Source organism: Podospora pseudoanserina, chromosome 1 (genome assembly GCF_035222485.1).
Source record: "Podospora pseudoanserina strain CBS 124.78 chromosome 1, whole genome shotgun sequence".
Classification (NCBI taxonomy): Eukaryota; Fungi; Ascomycota; class Sordariomycetes; order Sordariales; family Podosporaceae; genus Podospora; species Podospora pseudoanserina.
Window position 1 is genome coordinate 627,186 of NC_085920.1, and position 20,793 is coordinate 647,978.

The window sequence follows — 20,793 nt, forward strand, 5'->3', positions numbered from 1 at the left end:
TTGCCTCAACACCCCCCCTGGCAGGCCATCACTCTAGGTACACCCCCCCTTGGCTGGTACGGCACGCTTGGCTGGCTACAAAAAACTACCAAAGCAATTGCAGCTATGGGTCGTTTTTCTAATGTGCATGGGTTCTGCAGTTGTGCACCTTGTTGTCTTTGTCTGGCGTTCCACTTCACGTCGAGGGTGCGCAACAAAACCAAAGCCCCCTTCCAGTCCGCTTGAGCAGCTAATACCCTACGAGGTACGATGTACGGGGGTATCTGCTGCAACTAAGTATTGCCTCCAAGATTGGCTTCCACCTCCATCGTGGACCGAGTACCTTTCTGCATGGGCTCCTGCCGGGCAGTTGCCGACGCCCAGTACATGGAAGGTACCCTCCATCTCTCTTGCTGCTGCCACTCCTCTGAGCAAAAAAATCTCGCCTTCTCATTTGTTCCTCTTCCTTGTCAAGGAAGCTCTGTCAAAGTTGACAGAGAGTACCACGTCCCTGATGCGTCGCCAGTCTCCTCCTGCCTCGCTTCTTCTCGTCCTCCCCCCCTCTGGCTATATATGCCGGCACTCCCTCCCCGAGCCTAGACCCGGGGATGTCATCCCGCCGCGTCTTTGCTTTTTTGTCCTTGTCTTCTTCCAAGAGGCCAATTGGTTCATGCCATGGCTTTGTTTCCTTGACGTTACCCCGTCTTGTGTGTATACTATCTTGGGCATCCTCGTCGACGGCAACAACAACCTTGTTGTGCCAGCGGGACTCGCCTGTGCCGGTCGTTTTGTTTGATTTCAGTCGCTGTCCCAGAACACGGGCAGGCTCCTACCGCCCGAGAGCAAAACCGTCAAGGCTGGAGAAAGCTCGAATCTCTCCCCTACAACCCCTCGACGTTCATGACACGGCCGTGCCGTTTCTCGGTCTCCACCACCCGCTCTCCTCCCGCTTCCCTCCCGACTGGGCTCCGCCCCGGCCTTGTTGCTGAAACCTCGACGTTCTAAAACGAAACATTGCCCTACCACCCACCTCGATCTCGCAGCTTGGCGAGACCTGTCACCAAACCTTCAAAACCAGACCGGACTTGGTCTGCCTATATAAAAGCAGCCAAGAATCCCCCGTCTCCTGTCTGGATCTCACTCGCTTCAAAAAACCAGCATGCCTGAGCTTATGGATCTCCTAATTCCAAGGCTAGATTTCCTCTGGTCTGTGAAGTTTTGGGCCATTTTCCACACAATCCTCTGGTAGGTTGACATGCCACTATTCTTTTTTTTTTCTTGAATCCTGCAGGAGCTAACTCGGCACAATTCCAGGCTTCATCGTTATGTCCGCCTGATTGTCCACTGCATCAGCCACTGGACATACAAATCCATAGTTCCGAACTGGGAGAAACCGAGATACACATCAAACGATGTCACAGTTATTATCCCAACAATTCACAACCGTCCGCAAGAGCTTCAGCCATCCCTGGAAAGCATCCTTGCCTGCAGACCCGCCAAACTGATTCTGGTCACCACCTACAAGAAACACAATGCGCTGGAAGAGGCTGCTTCCGCCCTCCGTGGGGTGAACAGCACACACCCGACCGTCATCGAGGTTCTGCACGTCGACAAGGCCAACAAGCGGCTACAGGTGTGCAGGGCGCTCGAGGGGGATCATGTTCAGACTCCCATCACGGTTATGGCTGATGACGACGTAGAATGGCCGTCGACTCTCATGCCCTGGCTACTGGCGCCGTTCGAGGACGACAGGATGGGTGGAGTTGGCACGTGCCAGAGAGTGAAGCGGGTGGGTGGTGACTTGACAACGCGCATCTTCAATTGGCTCGGCGCAGCCTATATTGAGAGGAGGAATTTTGAAATCTCAGCGACCCACAATATTGACGGCGGGACCTCTTGCATGTCGGGGCGCACTGGTGCTTACCGAACCGAAATTCTTAAGAGCTACGACTTTTTGGGCGGGTTCAAGAATGAAAAATGGGGCAAATACATCCTGAATGCGGACGACGACAACTACGTGACACGATGGCTTGTGGCCCAAAAGTGGAAGACCTGGATCCAGTACGAAAACGAATGTGAGATTGAGACGACGCTCGAAAACGGCTTCAAGTTCTTGTATCAGTGTTCCCGCTGGGCGAGAAGCAATTGGAGGAGCAACTGGACCAGTCTTGTGCATGAAAGACACGTGCTTACGTATGACAACACCCCCCTTTTATCTCTTCACGTCCCAAACTGACTCAAGCCCCCCACAACAATAGTCAGCAACTTTGGTGCACATATGCGCTTCATATCGCAACGTTTACTTCGCTTGCCTTTGTCGTCGATCCCCTTCTGCTCTTCTCGTGCTGGTGGGCGACGGAGAACTGGGAGCTCAGGAGCCGCTATATCCTACTCGCTGCAGAAATAATATTCATGTTTTGCTTCACGAAAGTGGTAAAACTGGTTGGGCTGTTCCGCAGGAATCCGAGTGACATCATGTTCCTGCCCGTGTCCATTCTGTTCGGTTGGTTCCACGGGTTCATCAAGCTGTATGCGCTGTTTACGCTCAAGCAGACGTCGTGGGGCAGTCGTGAGGATGGTGACGAGCACAACCAGTTCCGTCTCCAAGAGAAGCCGGTCCGCAGCCAGGCCATGGCCATGCCGGGCGGGCCAGATCTTCTCGAGTCGGTGCGGCACACGGCCACCTCCCAAGCCCGCCGGGCTTCCTATCTGGCGCAGAAGCACGAGTTTAGCGGGTGCATGGTGGACGAAGTGTTGTAACATTCACGGCGCAACACCGACGCTGGGGAAGGGGAAAGCAGCACGGGCGGTTGGGACGACCTCCAAAAACGAAGCCGTCTCGCCAGTGCATTAATATCACGATTCATGTGGCCGAATGGCTTGGGATGCTACGAATTTCATTTTTTGGGTATCAGGACGGTCGGGGGGTCAGGAATAAGGGCATGGGATTGAGGTCAACAGGACTCCTTTATCCCGGACGGGATTGGTTTTTGGGTTTTGGGTTCTTCTCACCCCCCCTGTGGCTCGTTTTCTTTCTCAAGAGGTTGTTCGAGGGCGCATCACTTACGATTCATCACAACAACAAAAACGGGGGTTGGTCCGCGGCGACGAGGAAAAGTTTGAGATTTGTTCTTTTTTTTTCTCTTGTTTTTTACAGGCTCATGTTTTGTTTTACGAGTTTTTTTTTCTCGTCTTTTTTTTTTGTTTTTTCTTTTTCCTCCGATTTCATCTCTCTTCATTTTGGTGCCCATTATGGCTAGGACGGTTCATGGTGGGAAACGGGTCTCCAGGGTCAAAATCGTAATGGTATTTCAAAGGTCGCCGGCATGGAACACACGAGGTTTGTGTTGGCAGGGAGCGAGGCTTCGGAATGGGCACTCGCTCTTTAATAGGCAGGGAACAGGTCTGGGGGCTTGGTTGGTATATGGGTCAAAGAGAAAACCTCTCACCCACTGGGACGGCAAGAGGACATATACAAGAGAATTAGAATGGTGTCCGTTAGACATAGATAGACTGACGGAGACGATTGCTCTGGTATCCAATGGCAAAAAAAAGGTATTGGCCTCTATATGTTTGTCGATACTGCCTGTCTTTTTCATAGCTTGCGCAAAGCTGGATGTTGATTCGATGCCAGCTGGTATAAGAAAGCCAACGGACCAATCAAGAGCGGGCAGTCTTCCCAATCTGGCTACCAGGGACCTTTCACACTGGCGATCTTTACCAAGGTCAGGTAGCACAGCAGACTAACCTTAACCAAACCAATGCACGACATCTGCGCATCGCTTTGGAAACACACCGACCTGGCCGCAACGTGATGCCTGCCCATGTCGATGCTTGGCCTTGTAGTAGGCGAGGAAAGACATGGGGTGACACGGCATTCGGCCCTCGATGGTCCAAGGAGGACTCGCGCTTGAACTGCACACGCCCACGTCCCGCTTGCCCCCCAAGCAGCAACCAGCTCGGCGTACAACATGCATCACGCACCGAAAATAACCTGGGGACATCTCCCTGGTCGCCGCCACATGCGCCTGTCCTCGATTCCAGGTTGGCTGACAGCAGCCCCGGGACTCTTGTGTGGACAGCCCACGTCCCAAGACCCGAGGCTCTTTCCAGGGTTCCTGATAGGCCGATCTGATGTTGCATAATGCATCTAGACCGATTAAGAAGACGACAAACCAGGCCCCTCCACCGGGTAGATTTACGATGCCACATCGTTCTCGTCTCCTGACGAGCCTTCAGAACACAAAGCTCGCTTCTATAAGGTTCGAAAGCACGGAACGGCCACTGCAACACAGCCATTCTTCGAGGTATATCAAATGACCAACCCCGCCCTGGACAAGAGCCGCTGTGTCCCTCTGACCGAATCAAGTGAACTTATTGTCAGGGAACCCTTGACGATGTATCGCCATGGTCTGTTGACAAAGCTAATTGAGCGAGATCGAGATAGGAAATATTGACACTCCAGCCACTCGTAAACAGAGTGGAGACCACGCACAATCTCGAATTGACCACCGAGCAGCTCATTCAGAACGACAGGTGACTTTGAGGCCCCATGGAACCAAGCCAACCAATTCTAAGCCCAGTTGTGGTACTACTGACGGACATTCAATGTACCGTACAGTTCTTGACAGCGACCCATACCTTACGTCACCGGACTTATCAGGGAAAGCGTGCCCGTACCTGCTTCTATTCGACACACTGCTCGGTCTTCTTGGCTCGCAGATATACCTACATACTGGCTGACTGGCTCGACCAGCTGCCCGGCCTGTCAGGCACAGCTTGTTTCTTCGACATATATCTTACAATTTGATTGGTTGGATATGTTACGCAGTCCAGGCAGACCGGAAAAAAGCAGGAATTCGAAATATGAAGCATGATCATGAATGAATTTCCATACTGACAGAAATAGGAAGCCTCTCTTTCTGGGCGCCATGCACACGAAGTTGCAATTATCCCGCTTCCTGCCCTCCTCGCGCGTTCCACGCCCACACTGCCACCTGCAGGCATCTCTCCTTCAAGCATGGTTCCTGCCTCTTTCGACCAAAAACCCTCTCGCCTTCGTGGGATGGGATTGACACATCTCGGCTGAGCCGTGGGCAAGCACGCAAATTTCCGCACAAAAGTTCGGGGTTCGGCCTCTTCGTTCATCATGAAAGCAACACCACATGCTACCTCTGGATATGAAAGGCTATCAATTGCCATTGCCGGTATCAACAAGCAATCATTGCCGACTGAATCTCCAGACCACGGACGATCTAATTTCACCAATCAGCTAGTATGCGAGCAATAACATCTCGATGGTCCGCCTTCAGCAAGGATGATCCTCCTTTCACCTACCATCGACAGCTTGGCCAAGCAGGTGAGTTTAAGCGGAGCTCGATCTCCCACCCGCCATGACATAACCGCTAATCAGGACTGGGGTGATTCTACAGCGGAACATATACGACATCTTCTTCATGGCACTGTTGCTCGCCAAGCAGCTGTTTCGGGAAGCGTCCCGATCTTGTTTCTTGCAAACGCATCCAAAACCTGATGATCCGTGGCACCTTCATCCCCGGCCACACCTCGAGATGGGTGGAGCAGCCTGCCTCTCTCCGGTGCTAAGAGCGAGATGGCATTGACTGAATCGTCCGGGTGCATTCGCCCTGGAGCCGCTAATGCTCGATCCAGATGGTGGTTCTGGAGACTCGACCCCGGAATGATGCTTCACGACGATACTTCCCCAGAACCCCGCTACAAATGGTCCCTTTTCGCACAGACGGGCCTCCACAAAGTACACACGCACGCCCGAGAGGTGAGCCCAGCAAGAGACCTTTCACCCCCTTTCGTCTACTCCCACGCCCCCTCCCTCAAGATACAGTACAGAGCCGCGCCAAACCTTTTCGAGTTGGACCTGCGTCTGCTGCACCTACGGTTCAAAGAGAGGGCGGGCTGGTTGAAGATGCTGCAACTTTCTTGCATGGAAAACTATACATACCTGCGTCCTGCGCCTCTGTCGGAGGTTCAGACATCCAGAAGCCCAAGGACGAGATGGTGGGGTGTCACTGAGGGAGCTTTTTTTCTTTTGTTCTTTCTACACTGTATGACGTCGCTGTCGAGCTGCGTGGTGGTGCTCTGTAGACCCGTTGTTGGGCGACGACGGCGGTTGTCCTCGGTTCGAGGTACAGCTTCGGTGAAGCTTTCCAGGGATGACGTTCTGGACACTTCTGACCTCGTGGTTTGTGTCGTAACGAAACCTGTCAGTTGCGCTAAGACGCCGCTGGATCGGGTTGGCCACATGAACTCAAGGTCAGTATCTCGCTGTCCGGCCACTCAGAGCCCTTCGTTTTTCTCGGTGTGCGATGCTAAACATTGGGGTGGTGAGGGGCAGGTGTGTTTGGATGGTGCAGAGGCAGGAAAGAGGGGGTGGGAAAAGCGTCCGACAGCCACGCTTGTTGATTCGTGCGGAGAAAAGCAGAGCTCCAACCTCCCATTTCAACATGCTACAGACGAATTATTGCCAACACTCGAGACAGATCATCATGCTTTGCTTTGCTGTCTGCAAGCCAGAAGCATCTATCTCAGGGCTGGGGAGCCGGGAAAGCCTTCACGCTATCCACTCAAAGGTTGAAGAAGTGTCTTGCCGTTTTCCAGAGCCCTTCTGTTCTACCGCGCTGCAGGATACTCTACAGACGGACGTACCGGATATGGCACCCGCGTCTCCAGACGTCGAAACAGACGCGCACGATCACACCTCAACAGGGGCTTTGAGAGGGCTTTTCGATGCAGGGCTTTTCGACGTGGTGCCATCGCTTTGGTGGGTGCATGCTGCACGCCCACGCCAACAAAGGCCGAGCCGTGACGACGTTCTCCACGGCAGTTGGGGGTTTTCATGACAAAGTCAAACCGGCCTCCACGATGCGGCGGCAGCTTGAGCATCCGCGAAGGAGCTAAGGCACGTAGACGTCGACACAGATGCAGCCAGTGTAGGCAGCACAACGACAGCAAGGACAGCAAAGAAAACAAACCGGAAGCGGGTGCAAACGAGAGGCCAATTATCGTGGTATGCAACCCTTCAAGGCAATCTGGCTGCCGGTTGGAGGAGACTCGGCATTGATGTGATATGCCCGGCACGAAGGATGGTGAGATCAACACTCGATGCCACACACACACGTACACGCAGTTTGGCACTCTTTGGTCCCCAAGTTTGCCGGTCTCGCATTCAGTATTTCGGCTTGGCAGGAGGTACAGTTCGGCATCGCCAACACACCCCAGACTTTGATATTGGAAGGGGTCGATATGGACGGGGCAGGCGGGAGCTAGAAGAAGGCTTGACCTCCTTATTCATGTAGCTTCTCTCCATCAACAGGGCCATCAACATGCGCCGGTTCTTTGTCCGGAGGCTGCTTGCCGGGGTGTTCGGCCTGGGTGCTGATCGGTCGGTGAAAGGACGCGCTATCAGCGGTAGGTGGCTGTTGTCACGGTCCTTCTCGAATTTCCTGACATTCACTACAACGCCCTATCATCAATCAGGAAGAATACTGGACAACAGATCTTGGATCAACCAAGCTTCTTATCGATATGCCAAGACCCGGCATGTTCTCGATAGTCTCTGGGACAGGGGTACGTCTCTGCAACCAACACCAAAGGAATCAAAGTTTGCGTGTCTCCTCGAACCGATATCCCATACACTGTTTTCCGCATCTGAGCACTGTTTGCGAATGGTGCATCCTGCATGCCATCCAAGAACGGGTCAGCTTCACGGCAAGGAGGTTACCAGTGTGTGCTGTGGTACACGGTGGCTTGGTAAGTTCAGGTTGTGCCACCCCATCTCTTGTTACACGGGTATGAGATGTCAGTCCCTTCACCCGCCGTGGTAGGATGGTGTTTCCTGTTCGGTGTCCAAAAGGCGATCGAGTCCGGAAAATTGGACGAGGCACCTCGGGGCTGCCGCCAAGCACAGGCTGTGCCGCTCCGTTCCGGCCAAGCGGGGAACGGTGCGGAACGCCGAGCAAAAAACGGCGGCTCAATTTCAACGTCAAGCAACGGGAGGGGTCCGGGGTCCTTGTGTCTCCACACACACCTTGATACCCCCACCTACCCGCACACAAACGACAGACCCGATTAGGTAATCGAAGTCATTAGGCGGGGTGCGATTAACATCATGGGCCGCCGCCGCACTCGTCTGAGGGTGCATCATGCACGCAATCGCCTGCATCAGTTTTTGGCGTTGTGGGTAAAGCATCCCGCCACGAGAGCTGCTCATTGGCAGAAGGCTTCACGCCAATGTAAGTGCGACTCGCGATCACTGCAGAAAAGCCCTCGGTTGTGGACGTTTTCATGGTCGAAAGCCATGGTTAATTTTGGACTGTCGACTAACAAGTTGCGAATACGCCGTTCAGGGTTCAAGCCAGACTGCTTGAGCTGGAAGGATAGTACCACATATATCGATACGAGACGCAGACGCCACGGCCATGTGAGTTATGATGAACATTGGGCGAGTTGCAATCGTGATGGGAAAGGTAGGGTTGGATCTGATTCGGCTGCTAAATGAACAGGACCGGCGTTGACCTATTCGATTTGAGGAATCTTCCGTATCTCTTGCGACAGGACCAAACTTTGGCTCGACGAATGATATTGCCATCGTGAATCTTGAGAAGCTGTCGGCTCGTTACACTACTGTGTGGCTGAGTGGTTTTCCCAGCGGACGTCGGTGATTACCACGCTGGAACCCCCCCACAACTTGAGAGAGAGATTTTGCGAATTCAAGAACTCGGAGAGTCGCACGCGGCGCTACTACGGCTGATGCGAACATCCGCTTGGCCACCGAGTTGACGTACACAGACGACAGATAGCGCGATGGCTTTTCGAGACGGTCTGGATACTGTTTGGCAAGCACGGCTTTGGGTATGGGACTTTTCCATCTGGTACGCATATGATATTGCGTGATTCCCCGTTCATTGGTCAGTAGTACTTTTCTTTTCCCGTTCCCGACGGCGCCGTCGATAAAGTTCTGGTCCGGTTATTCTACTCCGGGTGCAAGCATTATTCAAGATAGCCCGACAATGACGACGAGTGCCGCATCGGCCCGCGACACGGCGAAAGGGGTCGGTTATGGCAGCTATTCGAGATTGCTCTTTGGCCACAACAGCCCACACACAACTCAGCCAAGATTAGTATCATCAACAGCAAGTTTTGTGTGCTTCTTCTTTGCTTTGCTGCGGGCAAGGACGGAACCTTTCATTTTCTGGAGGAGGTGTCCAATGGGCTGCCTGCGTCATGGTCCATCCTGGGTGGATTGTCCACCACCCCCACTGCGGGTGACCCACTTTGAGGGGAACAGTAGGAGGGGTCTCTTTTTTCTCAACATCAGATGGCGCGGAGGGGTAAGTTGATCTGATCTGTCCCGTCCCTGGGAGGGGGGGAGGGGCCGAGATGCGGAGTGGTGGGTTTTGATAGACGTAGTTGTGCGTGATGATGACGAAGAAGGTTGAATCTCGTATGCGCGGGGGAAATTGGACTGTGGAGATTTTTGCGGGCTGTGCTCTGTTTTGAAGGGCAGAACTTGGATATTTATCTGATGATGGAGGTTGAAGGTGCAGGTGAGTTGAGATCGTGGGGAGGTTATTGGCAATCGAATAGAGAGAGGTAGGGATGAGGGAGGGAATAAGAGGGAAATTTTGGTGTTAGTTTGTTCGGATGGATGGATAGATGTGGGTTTTTTTTGTTGAGGGGAGTGGGAGTGAAGTTGGTAGGTAACATACATACATTGTGTTTGTGGAATGAATTGTGTGAACATCACCAGGAGGTACTACCTGGGAGAAGGACTCGGGGGAGGAGAACTGGGACTGAGTCGTGATCTGGGTATATATTTAACCCCGAATGTCATGTTCAATAGCTTTCTACCACCACCCACAATGAGGTAATCTTTTGGAATTGTGTTTATGCTCATGACGAGATGATGGTATTTAAATCGGTTACAACGGTGCATGCAAGTGAGACTTTGGACGCACGACATGCCTTCCTGGATAGGTCAATAGGTATCAATATAGCCTTTGTCTTGTGCTTGGCTTGAACGATTGTAGTTATTACAGAAGTACATAGAACGATACCCTAGCTCATGATTGATTAGGCGCACCTATTAAGATGCGGGGGTGAAATATTTTGACTACCTTACCTAGATCAGATCAGATCAGATCATTTATTATATCGATTGGGTTCTGAGTAGTGGGAAGAGAGTGAGATTTAGGACATTGGAGGGGGTGTGTGGGCAATCTTGCATTGGGGCTTTTGGGGAAAGGCGGGGGGGGGCTAATGATCTATCTTGGATATTTTACTTGATGATGTTTATTGAGACGTCATTTTTGTTTGACGGGAGTCTTGTCTGTGTCTGTCTGGATGATAACCCCCTTTGTTTTCCTTGGAATTCTCTCACGATTGAGGCGGGCCAAGAGCATTAGACTTTTTCAGTGAGAGCTTGTTACCAGACAAACAAACACCAGGGCTGCTCAGGTTGGCACATCAACTGTGTCATTGTCGGACGTTGACTTGGAAAGCGCACAAGGCGAACACCCACCCACCTCTGTAAGCCCCTGTTTGAAGGTGAAAATGTTTGTTTGTGTACCTAACTGAGATATGTAAAGAAAGCGCGAGGGTAGCAGGTAAGGTAAGGTAGTGTTGGGACCAGCACCTGCCGACAAGACCGGATTTCATTTTGCTCATCAGAGCAGTGGGTTATGTACAGATCTTTTATAGCTCCTTTTTTTCCCCTCCTTCATGAGAGATCAGTCAAGACAGGTATCAGAGGTTGCAACACTGCTCACTGGTTGTACAACATACTATTTACTGGGCCGAAGTGTACAATCACTTTACTCTGATGACTTTGCTCAAAAGAACTGTGGGTGAAAAGCTGGGTTAGGTAGGCCTGGCGTGAAAAAGAATTGCAAATACTCTTTCTAGAACCAAGAGGGCTTTCGCTGCTCTACTGTTGAAAGGCATGAAAGACAAGCGGGTAATACCACAGAGTATTTCTTGCAATTTGAGCCGGTTAAAGCAACGGGACTTGTTACTGCAATTGGAAGTGTTGCTTGCCGTCCATCAATTGAGATCCCTAAGAGATGACCCTCAGAGGCCGCGCGGCTGTTAACTAGATGCCTATCATTGAAGAACCTAATTGATATCTCGGCCAGGTGATTCGGACCGAGCTTGAGCAATTGGAACAAAGGCAAGTTATCGGGGACGGGAAGCAAGGAGACAACAAAGGGAGAGGAAACCACGGCAAAGTCAAAACCGGTGAGATGGTCCAAGGTGGAATAGTGATGAGGTGAGGTGAGGTGTCACGACATGGCAACTCTCGCCCGCCCGCAGAAACGACATCTCATTGCTGTCGAATTGTTAAAGCTACAGCATCTGCAACGGGCGAGCATATGGAAGGATATATTATGCACATCTCGGTGAGGCATGGCTTGCGTGATGGGTGAAGCCATAGTCCCAAGGTTGTAGGATTTCTATTCAAGTCTCTTCATTACACCAACACCTAGACAGTAGACATCCATCCTTATACCCCGTCATCAACAACCACCCTCAAACTTCATTATCTGCCAAAAGAGGCGACAACTCAATACATTACCATCCCCAACATCCTGTCTCGCATACCACGCTACACCCCCCCACACCCCTTCCCTTCCCTCCTTCATCCATCCCGGAACCGAGACATACCCTCATTCACAATCATATACCACCCGGTAATCAACAAATCCCAATCATGTTACACCCTTTCTACAAAAGACATTGTACAACAAACATATCAAAAAAAACCACCCTCCCGCTTATATCCCCCACATTTCCACACCCAGCACACAAGCAAGTCAGGGGGAAGGAATAGACCGTGATGAGTTGTCAACAATCCAACCCCCGCACGGCAGGTACCCGTTGTCAAATCTACCTATATCCGCCTCCGTGGCGGTGACAAAAACTCTACCCTTTCCCCAGAAACCCCCACACGCCTCCTCCCTCCCTCCCCCTACCCACAAACACACATCAACCAAGCCAAGTGCTTTCTGCAACCACCCGGATCATCCAGATCTGCTTCCCCGAAACGGAGACACCGTCCCAGTGGGAACCCCCACGCTAAAAAGCGCCCTCGTCATCGCTTTAGGGTGGTGCTGCGCTGGTTGGCCATTGTACGTGTTGTTTATTTTGTACAAAGCCGAAGAAAGCGGGATCCTTTCCCGCTCCCTCTTTCACCCTGGGCGTATGGAAATCTGAGTGGTTGATGGTGACTGCGGGCCAGCAAAGAGAGGGAGGCAGGTAACAGCAGAGTACATACGTGTACAACGTGGAGAAAAAAAAAAAAAAAAGCGCTTGCCGCAGCGGCATGCGGCTCCCCCCTTCCCCGGACAAGCCCATACTTTTAGCGTGATGTATGTACAACAACAACAACAACAACAACAACAACAACAACAACAACAACACAAACCCCCGTATCCAAATCGGGACACTCTTCACGTTTTGCTGATTGTGAATTGTCGACACCTTGGATGAAGAAAGCCATATTGTCGAAATAGTACCAAAGACAACAAAGACGCTCCGTTGTGGTGGCCCAGCAATACACCAATCTTTGCGATGGTGAATGACCTGGACAAATTTGGACAGATTGATGATAGCAGTGCTAATGCCATCTGATGAAACAGGACTCCCCGCGCGATCTCCAGGAAGGTTACCCCGGCCCGAGAATCGATGCCAAGAGCATCCTTTCGGGACGCCGACTCTCTCCTTGCCTCCTGCCGTGAGACGCTCAGGGGCTGGTCAAGCTGAGACCTGGAAGGCATCTTGTGCAAGACCACACACAGCTATTGGCTGCGATCTGCAACTGTGCCCCTGGATCGTGGCCCTTTTTGGAGAGCTAGTCCCGCCATCGTGATTTTCCCGATCCCGGCAGGTGCTCAACGTGCAGCGAGCGAGCAAGCTTCAAGAAGCCACGGGGGCTCTCCCCCTCTCTCTCTCGGGTTGTGTGTGCCATTGCCTCGCTGTGCGACGCCACGGCGACGGTGCCGCCACACCCGGCGCGGCGCTCGCCACGAGGGCCTTACCGGTCGTATGTCCGGTGGTTACGGATAGCTAGAGAGAGTATACCGTTGCGAGACGGTACTGGTAACCTATCACCCTAGCTAGTAAACGGAGGGAGGGTGCTCGTTTATGCCATGAGATAGGCTAAAGTCCTTCCATAAGAGCTCGAGAAAAAACCATGTGCTAGGATCAGAGTCGGTGAATGGCGGTGGAGTACGTAGCACTCAAGAAGAAGGCCTGTTGTGTAGGCCAACGTGCTCTCTCTCGCCGGGCTTTAACCCTTTAACCCCTCAGTCAAAGAGATCGCATGTTATCAACCAGACGTCTTCACGTTCTTTTCGCCCCCGACGCTTCCCGTTGGTGTTGTCGCAGCGCTATTCGAGTTGCGCCAGTCTTTATCCTTCTCTGCCCGGCAGCGTTTGACATAGTCGACGATTTGGAGGGCTGCCGCGAACGTGTTTGCCGATGTGATATCCAGGACGAGCCCGCTGTAGTTGGATATGGCGAGTCGGCGACTACAAACCTCGTTTTCGACGGGCCCAACCGGCTGCGGCGCAAACACTTGCTCACATTTCGATAGTGCCGGTTCACTCGGTCGCCGTATCTTATAACTGCACTGTCTCTGCAGACTCATTGTCCTTCGGATGCGTTCAGGGGAGGCGCAGTCCAGGGTCACCGGTATAAAGAGCCTCCCAGTGTTCTCGGCAGCTTCTTCCAACGTCTTAACAAAAGCACGCCCTACCACAGTGTCGGGGGCAAAGGCTGGAAGTACGACAGCACGCGCCGCGTTGGAAGGCTTCAGCAGCAGCCGAGTGAGGTTGTCGGTGATACAAGGGTTCTCTGGCGTCTTGTCCTCGACCTGCTCAACCTTCTTCTCCTTGTTCGAGCCCTCCCAGTTGACCGTCGTCGATTCGTCGAATATCTCCATACCGACGTCGAACGAGAAGTAGCAAGGGTGTTCCGGAGTCAGAAGATGTTTGTGAGCATGGACGCCATTGGTATCTCCTTCAAAGCCGAGACTGCGTACGTCAATTAACATTGACTTGTCGTCCCCAAGGATGAAGGTCAAGAGCTCTGCCACTGTCTCCTTCCCTACACCAGGCGATCCATTGATGTGAATGAGGGGTGCTGGTTGCGGGTCCATTGGACGGCCGAGTACTTCGAAAGCAGGAATAGGCGGAGGGAAGAGGTGGGAGGAGAGGCTCGGTGGCCGTTGTTCGCGATATGAGCCCATCGGTGTGTTGTCTGATCCTTCTTACGCCCTTGTGTTGGTTCTCAGTTGATGATGCTTACTTGGTGGATGTGGTGTGCGGGTGGAATTGACGATGAGGTCAGGGGTTTTGGCCCGGCCAGGAGAGCCTTCCTGACGAGGACTTAAAACAAAACACCATGCTGCATAGGTAGCACCACCATTGACGGGCACGTACTGGTCGATATCGGTCGAGGCGAGGTTGCGCGGAGATGGGACGCACACCATAGCTCACCAAGAGCCTAGCTCACATCCGCGGCCCATCCTGAGTTCGGTCCCGTGGGCGCGCAAAACATGCAGAATTGACTCAAACCTGATGTTGGCACAGGAGTCCGGCAAACTCTAAAAAGGGGGGCACACCACGGCAGCCGACCAGTCTCGATCTTTCCAGGTTCCTCCCATCGAGATTGCGGGCATATGTCTGGCCCTAGACTTTGGTTCCAGGAGAGGTGGCAGATACCTATCCAGGGGTGAGCTCCATTCGAGAGCCTTTCCGTCCATTTCAGAACCAGCCCGGCTTCGGGACCGACTGCTTTTTCTCGAACACAGCCACATCAAAGCGTGCCGCCAACATCAAAGCATGGAAGGAATAGGCGCCTTGAGGGAGAGGATTTGGCCACACGGCAGAAGACGGGACAGGCGATTCTGAGGGAAGTGTGTCATCAAAGGATGTGAACGGGCCTTGGTTCGATATTGCGCCCGGACAAAGACCTGTCTGGACAATGTAGAGAAAATGTACATGAGAAGCAACCGAGCCATGCAGCCGCAAAGCCCTCCCCTCCCCTCCCCCACCCTCCGTAAGAGATAACGCCAGAGGTCATGTGGTGATATTTCTTCCAACCGAAAAGAGAAGGCCCGAAGAAAGAACTCAAACCCTACCACACAGGTACAAGATGTTCTGGCTGATGGCCTCTGTTAGCTCCCCTTGGCCTGTATATACATGTGCCACCGTTCGACCCCACACTTCGGGGTGAGGCAGCGGGAGATCGACGATGTCGCGCGGCTGGATGTGCTTTGAATACAGAAGCGCGGCCAAGACGGGAAAGAACGCACAGGCATATGGCTTGTCTGTGGGCAAGATGGTGTTAGCACCCGTCGTCTGAAGTCTTTCTATAGATAGGGGCGTAAACTCACGGATGGGAACGGTGTTTCCACTTCGAATTTGTAATATATTTTCAGGCCCTGGGCTTGCCTCTCCTGTCGAGATAACAGATGATCGACGACGGCCAGTCGGAAACAAGTTCCGGCCCCTTGCGTCGGCCGATATTCTTCTAGGCCCCTCCAGCACGGGACTTGGTTCCGGGACGGTAGCCCTGAGCATATCCATGTCAAACGTCCGTGTCAACAGGAAAGGTTTTCGGTCCAGAGCGCATGGTCTAACTCGAACACGAACTGTGAGCTGGTTGGGTGGTTCCGGTGTGACTGGCGTTGTTTCGTCCTTCATTACTGTATCTTCGTCGTCTGCCGATGAATTGCCGCTGGATCTCCTGAGGGGAACAGCCGAAACGAAGCATTGTGCCTCTGATCCGTTGCCCAGAAAGACATGGCCCCAAGCTTGGAGCTCCTGCCGCAGCTGGTGACTGTTCCTTCGTGGAGCCGGTGTCACAACTGATGATGGCAAAGACTGACGACGGTCATCAAAGCTGCTGCTGGTGATTCGCGGAAATCCAACGGGATGCCTTGAGCCTTGATCTCCTATTCCTGACAGCAGTATTGATCGCGTCTCGGAGGCGAGGGTTGGCCTTCTGGGGTAATGGTGAAAAGAAGGTGACTGCGGGGAAGGAGCTGGCACTCGGGGCAAAGGCAAGCTTGCCATGGACACTCGTCGAGAGTTTAGCCCGTGCTCGACTATAGGCGACAGAGAGCGGGCGGTGCCAGGGGAGCACTGAGGCTCGAGGTGCCTTCCTCGGTGATCTAGGCTATCTATCATGGCTCGCTCGTGTAGCCTCATCGCTATATCATTGCCAGAAGCTGGTAACATGGCGCTGGGAGGGGGGTCTGATCTCAAGGTGGCAGTAGAGAAAAGGGCACCGGTACGGGTCGTGAATGTTGGGCCTTTGCAGTACTCCTGGTGTTCACGGTGGTCGACATAGACAGGAGACAAATCTGGGCGCGAGCGAGGTTGCGTCTGGGTCTCCATGATAGCGGTTTTGGTGTTGCAGAGAGTTCGGGAACGATGCAGATGTTGCTATGACACCCCAGGTAGAGAGATCCAGCGTTCTCTTGGCTGGTGTCGTACTAGATACACGGGCGGGCGGACTTTGCAAGGTCGATTCATGGTGATCGGAGACAGTCCCGGCCATGCTGCTTTTATTCATCTTCCCTTTCTTCCAGGCTGAAAGGTTCCTGGGCTCAAAGCCATACTAGATGAGTACACGGTGGTTGAGTCAGACGCAGCGATGCGAGACAAAGCTCCGCAAGATGCCTGGGCTGATTGTCGCGAACAAAGGCGGTGGCGGCAGGAGGTCTCTCTCCTGACGCAGGACAAGCAGATCGAACTAGTAGTTATGAGATGCCACGGGTAGCTATCTAGGCCTTGTCGGCGATAGGTCGAATATGCTTTATGGGCCTGGTCGCCTAGTGTCCGCCATTAACCAGTGCGACGGGCCCATGAACAAAGGAGGGTACTCTTCGGAGCACGCCACCGACACATCATCTTCGCGACTTTCGTTCTCTGCCAAGGCCGAGCCCATGGCCTTGAGGTCTTTGACGGATCATGCCGCACATCACTGTTGGCAGCGTCTCATATTGTGGTAAATATCTTGGAACAAGAGCGTAAGATAGATAATAGAGTCAGAATCGAGGTGGTGATGGTAGAAGGCATACATATATTGGAGGCGAAAGTTGGACTGGGAATGTCAGATGTCTTCAAGTTCATATTCGACCAATCAGATGTGAGAGCTGAAGGCGTCTCAGAATGGGACAGGGACCCCTGCAGGGTCTTGGCAGGCTGGGGAGAGCTCTGAAGCTCGCCATTGGCTGCCCTAAACACAGGTGGCACCTTGACGGCTGGAAAGCCGCAAGCTGGCATTTGGCGTCCATGAATTCTGTATTATCACTTCTCATCCCATCCCATATACTTCTCTGCTGTCCTGTCATGTTGTCTGAAACATAGCGAAACAATTTTGTCTTTTTACTTTCCCCTCTTCCGCACCATATTGCCTGCCCGCCATGGCCGAACCCGACACCGGCGCAAACGCCGCGAGAACAGCTCACAGCTACAAGCAGCTGAAGGAGGATTTCGTGTCCAACTTGTCAGGCGGTTCGGTGATAGAGGTAGCTCAAGTTTGCGCCGTAGCACCAGTATGAGGGACCGTCCGATGTGATACCTCAACTACCACTGACACAACAAAACTTCCAGGTAGTAACCCTCCTCTGGTCCGTCCTCCAATCCCGCCAATCCTTCTTCAAACCCTATACCCCGCTCGCCTTCGTAATCGACTACCTCCTCAACGTCGGCGCCCTCCTCCTCTCAGTAACCCTCTACTCGAGCTCCCCAATCCTCCTCAACATCCTCCTCCTCACCGCCGCAGCCTTTGTCTACGCCGTTCCACCATCCTCCTCCTCCTCCAAAAAGAAGCTAGCTAGACCTAGCAATGCGAAATCCTCCACCACCACCAACCCTCAAGGGCTTTCGGTGCTCTCCACAAAGCCCTTCCTGACAAACTACCGCGGCAACATGCTAGTAGTGACCTGCATCTGCATCCTCGCCGTCGACTTCCGCCTCTTCCCCCGCCGCTTCGCCAAGGTCGAGACCTGGGGGACTTCCCTCATGGACATGGGCGTCGGGTCGTTTGTCTACTCTGCCGGCATTGTCGCCTCTCGGCCTCTGCTAAAAGAGCGCGCAGAGGGCAAGACCACCCCCCTCGGCACAAGATTGATCAGGTCATTCCGTCACTCTTTGCCCCTTCTCGCCTTGGGAGTGGTCAGATTACTCAGTGTCAAAGGGCTGGACTATGCGGAGCACGTGACCGAGTATGGAGTTCACTGGAACTTTTTCTTCACTCTGGGTTTCCTGCCGCCGTTTGTGGCGCTTTTCCAGTCTGCGCTGGCGGTGGTGCCTTCGTATGCGGGGTTGGCGGTGTTGTTGAGTGTAGGGTATCAAACCGTTTTGGAGACGACGGGGCTCAAAGGATGGATTTTGGTTGGGGTGAGGGACAGTTTGCTGTCTATGAACAGGGAGGGGATTTGCAGCTTTTGGGGGTATCTAGCTATCTTCTTGGCCGGGCAGGACATGGGGATGGTGGTGCTGCCTAGGAGCCTGGGCTCTTCTTCAAAAGCTTCTGGAAAAGTGCTGCTGACGAAGATGGGGAGCTGGGCGGCGGTTTGGATGGGTATGTACTTTTTGGCGACGGACTACAAGTACGGGGCTGGTTTGAGCGTGTCGAGGAGGTTGGCAAACTTGCCTTACATGCTGTGGGTTGTGGCGTTCAACCAGGGGCTGCTGTTTGCTTTTGCGGTGGTGGACGTGGTGGTTTTTCCGCAGTTTTACAGCGCGGGGGATGCGAGGGCGGAGAAGGAGGCGTATGAGACGGCCACGAGCAGGGTGCTGAAGGCGTACAACAGGAATGGGCTGGCGGTGTTTTTGCTGGGGAACTTGCTTACGGGGTTGGTGAATATGACGGTGCCGACGCTTCATGCGGGCGGGCTGGCGACCATGGGGATTTTGGTGGCGTATATGGGGGCTGTGACGGGGGTGGCGGTGGGGTTGGATGCGTGGGATGTTACGATCAAGTTGTAAGACATAGTAGAGTAGGGGAGAATTGTGTATCATATCAGCATGGGATCTAAAAGTTGGAAATCTGAGAAGTCTTTTTTGGCATGCTGTAGCTGTTTTACCTGATATCACTTTGAGTAGCGCGATGTTGTTCATCTCTCTTTATCATCAGGGCCATCTATGTGAGGGCAACAGAAGATATCGTGGTTCTTGGGTCTCCAAACGGTACTCCCGAGACTTTCGGCCCGTCCGGACAGCCCCGAGAAAGGTTCCGAGTTTGCGGATCCGGGGGTTCCATCGTTCTCTACACGAAGTCTATACAGTGGGTTGATCAAAGGTGGTGAGACAGTCCACCACCATCGGAAGATTTGGTGATAGGGCCCAAAAGTGTTGGGCAGGAAATGTAATGTTGACGGCTCACAACTCACGGGTGTGTTTTGCTGCTCCTTGCCAACAAGACAACATCTACTTTTTTTGTGTGAGAAAAAAAAATCCCGAATATTCTGTTTGTCAGTTCATCACAACCTTTGCCAGCCGTCCGTCCCGTACCGTCTTGCTTAGGCTGGTCGGCGAACACGGGACGGTTGGATGAACTGGTGATACTTGTGGAATTTCACATGAAACTTTGGTCGAGTTGTACCGCATACACATGTAGAAAAATTGAAGATAAGATGGGTACCTTATAGGTATTTGCGAATTGGAATCATTGTTTTGGGGCGGGCAAGTTGATATCGGAGTATAATAATTCAGTCAGTCTGGTGTTCAGGACTGCGATCCTGAACCAGTCATAGGGCTGCGGTTCTGGAATTGGTTGAAACGTCTGTCATCATTACAAGATTGACGAGATTTTTTTTTTTTTTTTTTTTTGGGAACATTATCTTTTTTGGAAGGGTTGGCGGTCACCCGCATTTCCGAAACCGAGGTTGGATGGGTTGTTGGTTGATATTGACGTGTACTTTTATATCTATGTGTGGGTGTTGTGTGTGTTGTATCTGCCCGGCAAGGCTGGAACAGGTCATCACCAAGAGGGAACTTTCCAACAGAGAAACTCGGCTCATCTCCGGAGTCAATGCCTTGTCTTCCTTCTCCAAAGTTTGGATGTTGACGTTGGACTCTGTGTTATGGTAGCGACTATGGATTGGGAGAAATACACCCATCAGCACGGGGGGCTCGGGTGTCCTTGGTGCGACCTTTGGTTGCTGGACGTGTTTCAAGCAGAGTCAGTCGCAAGAGGCTGAAAGAGGGAATTACCTAGAATGCGACCGGAATGTTTATGCCCCGCGGCGGCATCGTGGGGTTAAGAAGCGCGGGTGCGTGGCGATCGATTCACATCGCGATCTGTTATTTTATGCTGCTGGTAGAGTTTATGCCCCTCGTCTGAAGGCGCGATTCTTCAAGACGCGCCGGCGAATGGTGATGGCGTCACGCCACAGGAACGAACCAAACGACAAACGGACTTGGGAAGATCCAACCATATACGACCATCCAATCTTATGCATGAAGATGTCTGATACCGGTTGATATCACTGGTCATGACTGACTACGAAGCTACACCAAAGGGCTCGCTGAGAGAGAGGTGACGAAGGGCGATGGCAGACGTGCATTGCAAACGCAGACCCTTGATCCCTGCGGGTGCTTGGCTCCAGGTACGGAGTCGCTAGGCTGTTTTGGGGTCAGGTACCACACAGTGCTTGAAGACGCACCCTTAGCATCACCACCATGATCTGCGAAACAACCTTGCTTGCCCTGACAGGATCCGAGCAAAGATTGGACTTCTCTCATGGATACCTAGCCATCAAGA

At 52.7% G+C, this 20,793-nt stretch overlaps 8 protein-coding genes across 8 annotated transcripts; 6 read left to right on the plus strand and 2 right to left on the minus strand.

The window, feature by feature from the left end:
* Positions 1 to 134: 134 nt before the first annotated feature.
* GT2 (Type 2 glycosyltransferase) lies at positions 135 to 3,594 on the plus strand. The gene is made up of 3 exons (XM_062941409.1): positions 135 to 1,224; positions 1,294 to 2,172; positions 2,238 to 3,594. Exons 1-3 carry the CDS (start codon positions 1,139 to 1,141, stop codon positions 2,737 to 2,739), a joined length of 1,467 nt encoding a protein of 488 aa, XP_062804252.1. The 5' UTR covers positions 135 to 1,138; the 3' UTR covers positions 2,740 to 3,594.
* A 588-nt stretch (positions 3,595 to 4,182) lies between these two features.
* Positions 4,183 to 4,299, plus strand: QC764_101831 (uncharacterized protein; the record flags this gene model as incomplete). The annotated part of the gene is made up of 1 exon (XM_062941408.1): positions 4,183 to 4,299. The coding sequence occupies one exon, from the start codon at positions 4,183 to 4,185 to the stop codon at positions 4,297 to 4,299; it is 117 nt and encodes a 38-aa protein (XP_062804253.1).
* Positions 4,300 to 5,256: 957 nt separating this feature from the next.
* QC764_101832 (uncharacterized protein) lies at positions 5,257 to 5,512 on the plus strand (the record flags this gene model as incomplete). Its single annotated transcript, XM_062941410.1, has 2 exons — positions 5,257 to 5,338; positions 5,412 to 5,512. The coding sequence occupies 2 exons, from the start codon at positions 5,257 to 5,259 to the stop codon at positions 5,510 to 5,512; spliced, it is 183 nt and encodes a 60-aa protein (XP_062804254.1).
* A 2,610-nt stretch (positions 5,513 to 8,122) lies between these two features.
* QC764_101834 (uncharacterized protein) lies at positions 8,123 to 9,805 on the plus strand (the record flags this gene model as incomplete). The annotated part of the gene is made up of 2 exons (XM_062941411.1): positions 8,123 to 8,246; positions 8,361 to 9,805. The coding sequence occupies 2 exons, from the start codon at positions 8,123 to 8,125 to the stop codon at positions 8,510 to 8,512; spliced, it is 276 nt and encodes a 91-aa protein (XP_062804255.1). The 3' UTR covers positions 8,513 to 9,805.
* A 2,573-nt stretch (positions 9,806 to 12,378) lies between these two features.
* Positions 12,379 to 14,671, plus strand: QC764_0002370 (uncharacterized protein; the record flags this gene model as incomplete). Its single annotated transcript, XM_062939719.1, has 2 exons — positions 12,379 to 12,477; positions 12,651 to 14,671. The coding sequence occupies 2 exons, from the start codon at positions 12,379 to 12,381 to the stop codon at positions 12,747 to 12,749; spliced, it is 198 nt and encodes a 65-aa protein (XP_062804256.1). The 3' UTR covers positions 12,750 to 14,671.
* QC764_101838 (uncharacterized protein) lies at positions 13,340 to 14,260 on the minus strand (the record flags this gene model as incomplete). The annotated part of the gene is made up of 1 exon (XM_062941412.1): positions 13,340 to 14,260. One exon carries the CDS (start codon positions 14,258 to 14,260, stop codon positions 13,340 to 13,342), a length of 921 nt encoding a protein of 306 aa, XP_062804257.1.
* Positions 14,672 to 15,075: 404 nt separating the features above from the next.
* On the minus strand, positions 15,076 to 19,054 carry QC764_101840 (uncharacterized protein). The gene is made up of 2 exons (XM_062941413.1): positions 15,410 to 19,054; positions 15,076 to 15,343 (listed from the first exon to the last, which is right to left on the minus strand). The coding sequence occupies exons 1-2, from the start codon at positions 16,413 to 16,415 to the stop codon at positions 15,144 to 15,146; spliced, it is 1,206 nt and encodes a 401-aa protein (XP_062804258.1). The 5' UTR covers positions 16,416 to 19,054; the 3' UTR covers positions 15,076 to 15,143.
* On the plus strand, positions 16,895 to 19,168 carry GWT1 (Glucosaminyl phosphatidylinositol (GlcN-PI) nositol acylation protein). The gene is made up of 2 exons (XM_062941414.1): positions 16,895 to 17,578; positions 17,637 to 19,168. Exons 1-2 carry the CDS (start codon positions 17,447 to 17,449, stop codon positions 19,014 to 19,016), a joined length of 1,512 nt encoding a protein of 503 aa, XP_062804259.1. The 5' UTR covers positions 16,895 to 17,446; the 3' UTR covers positions 19,017 to 19,168.
* The last annotated feature ends 1,625 nt before the right edge of the window (positions 19,169 to 20,793 follow it).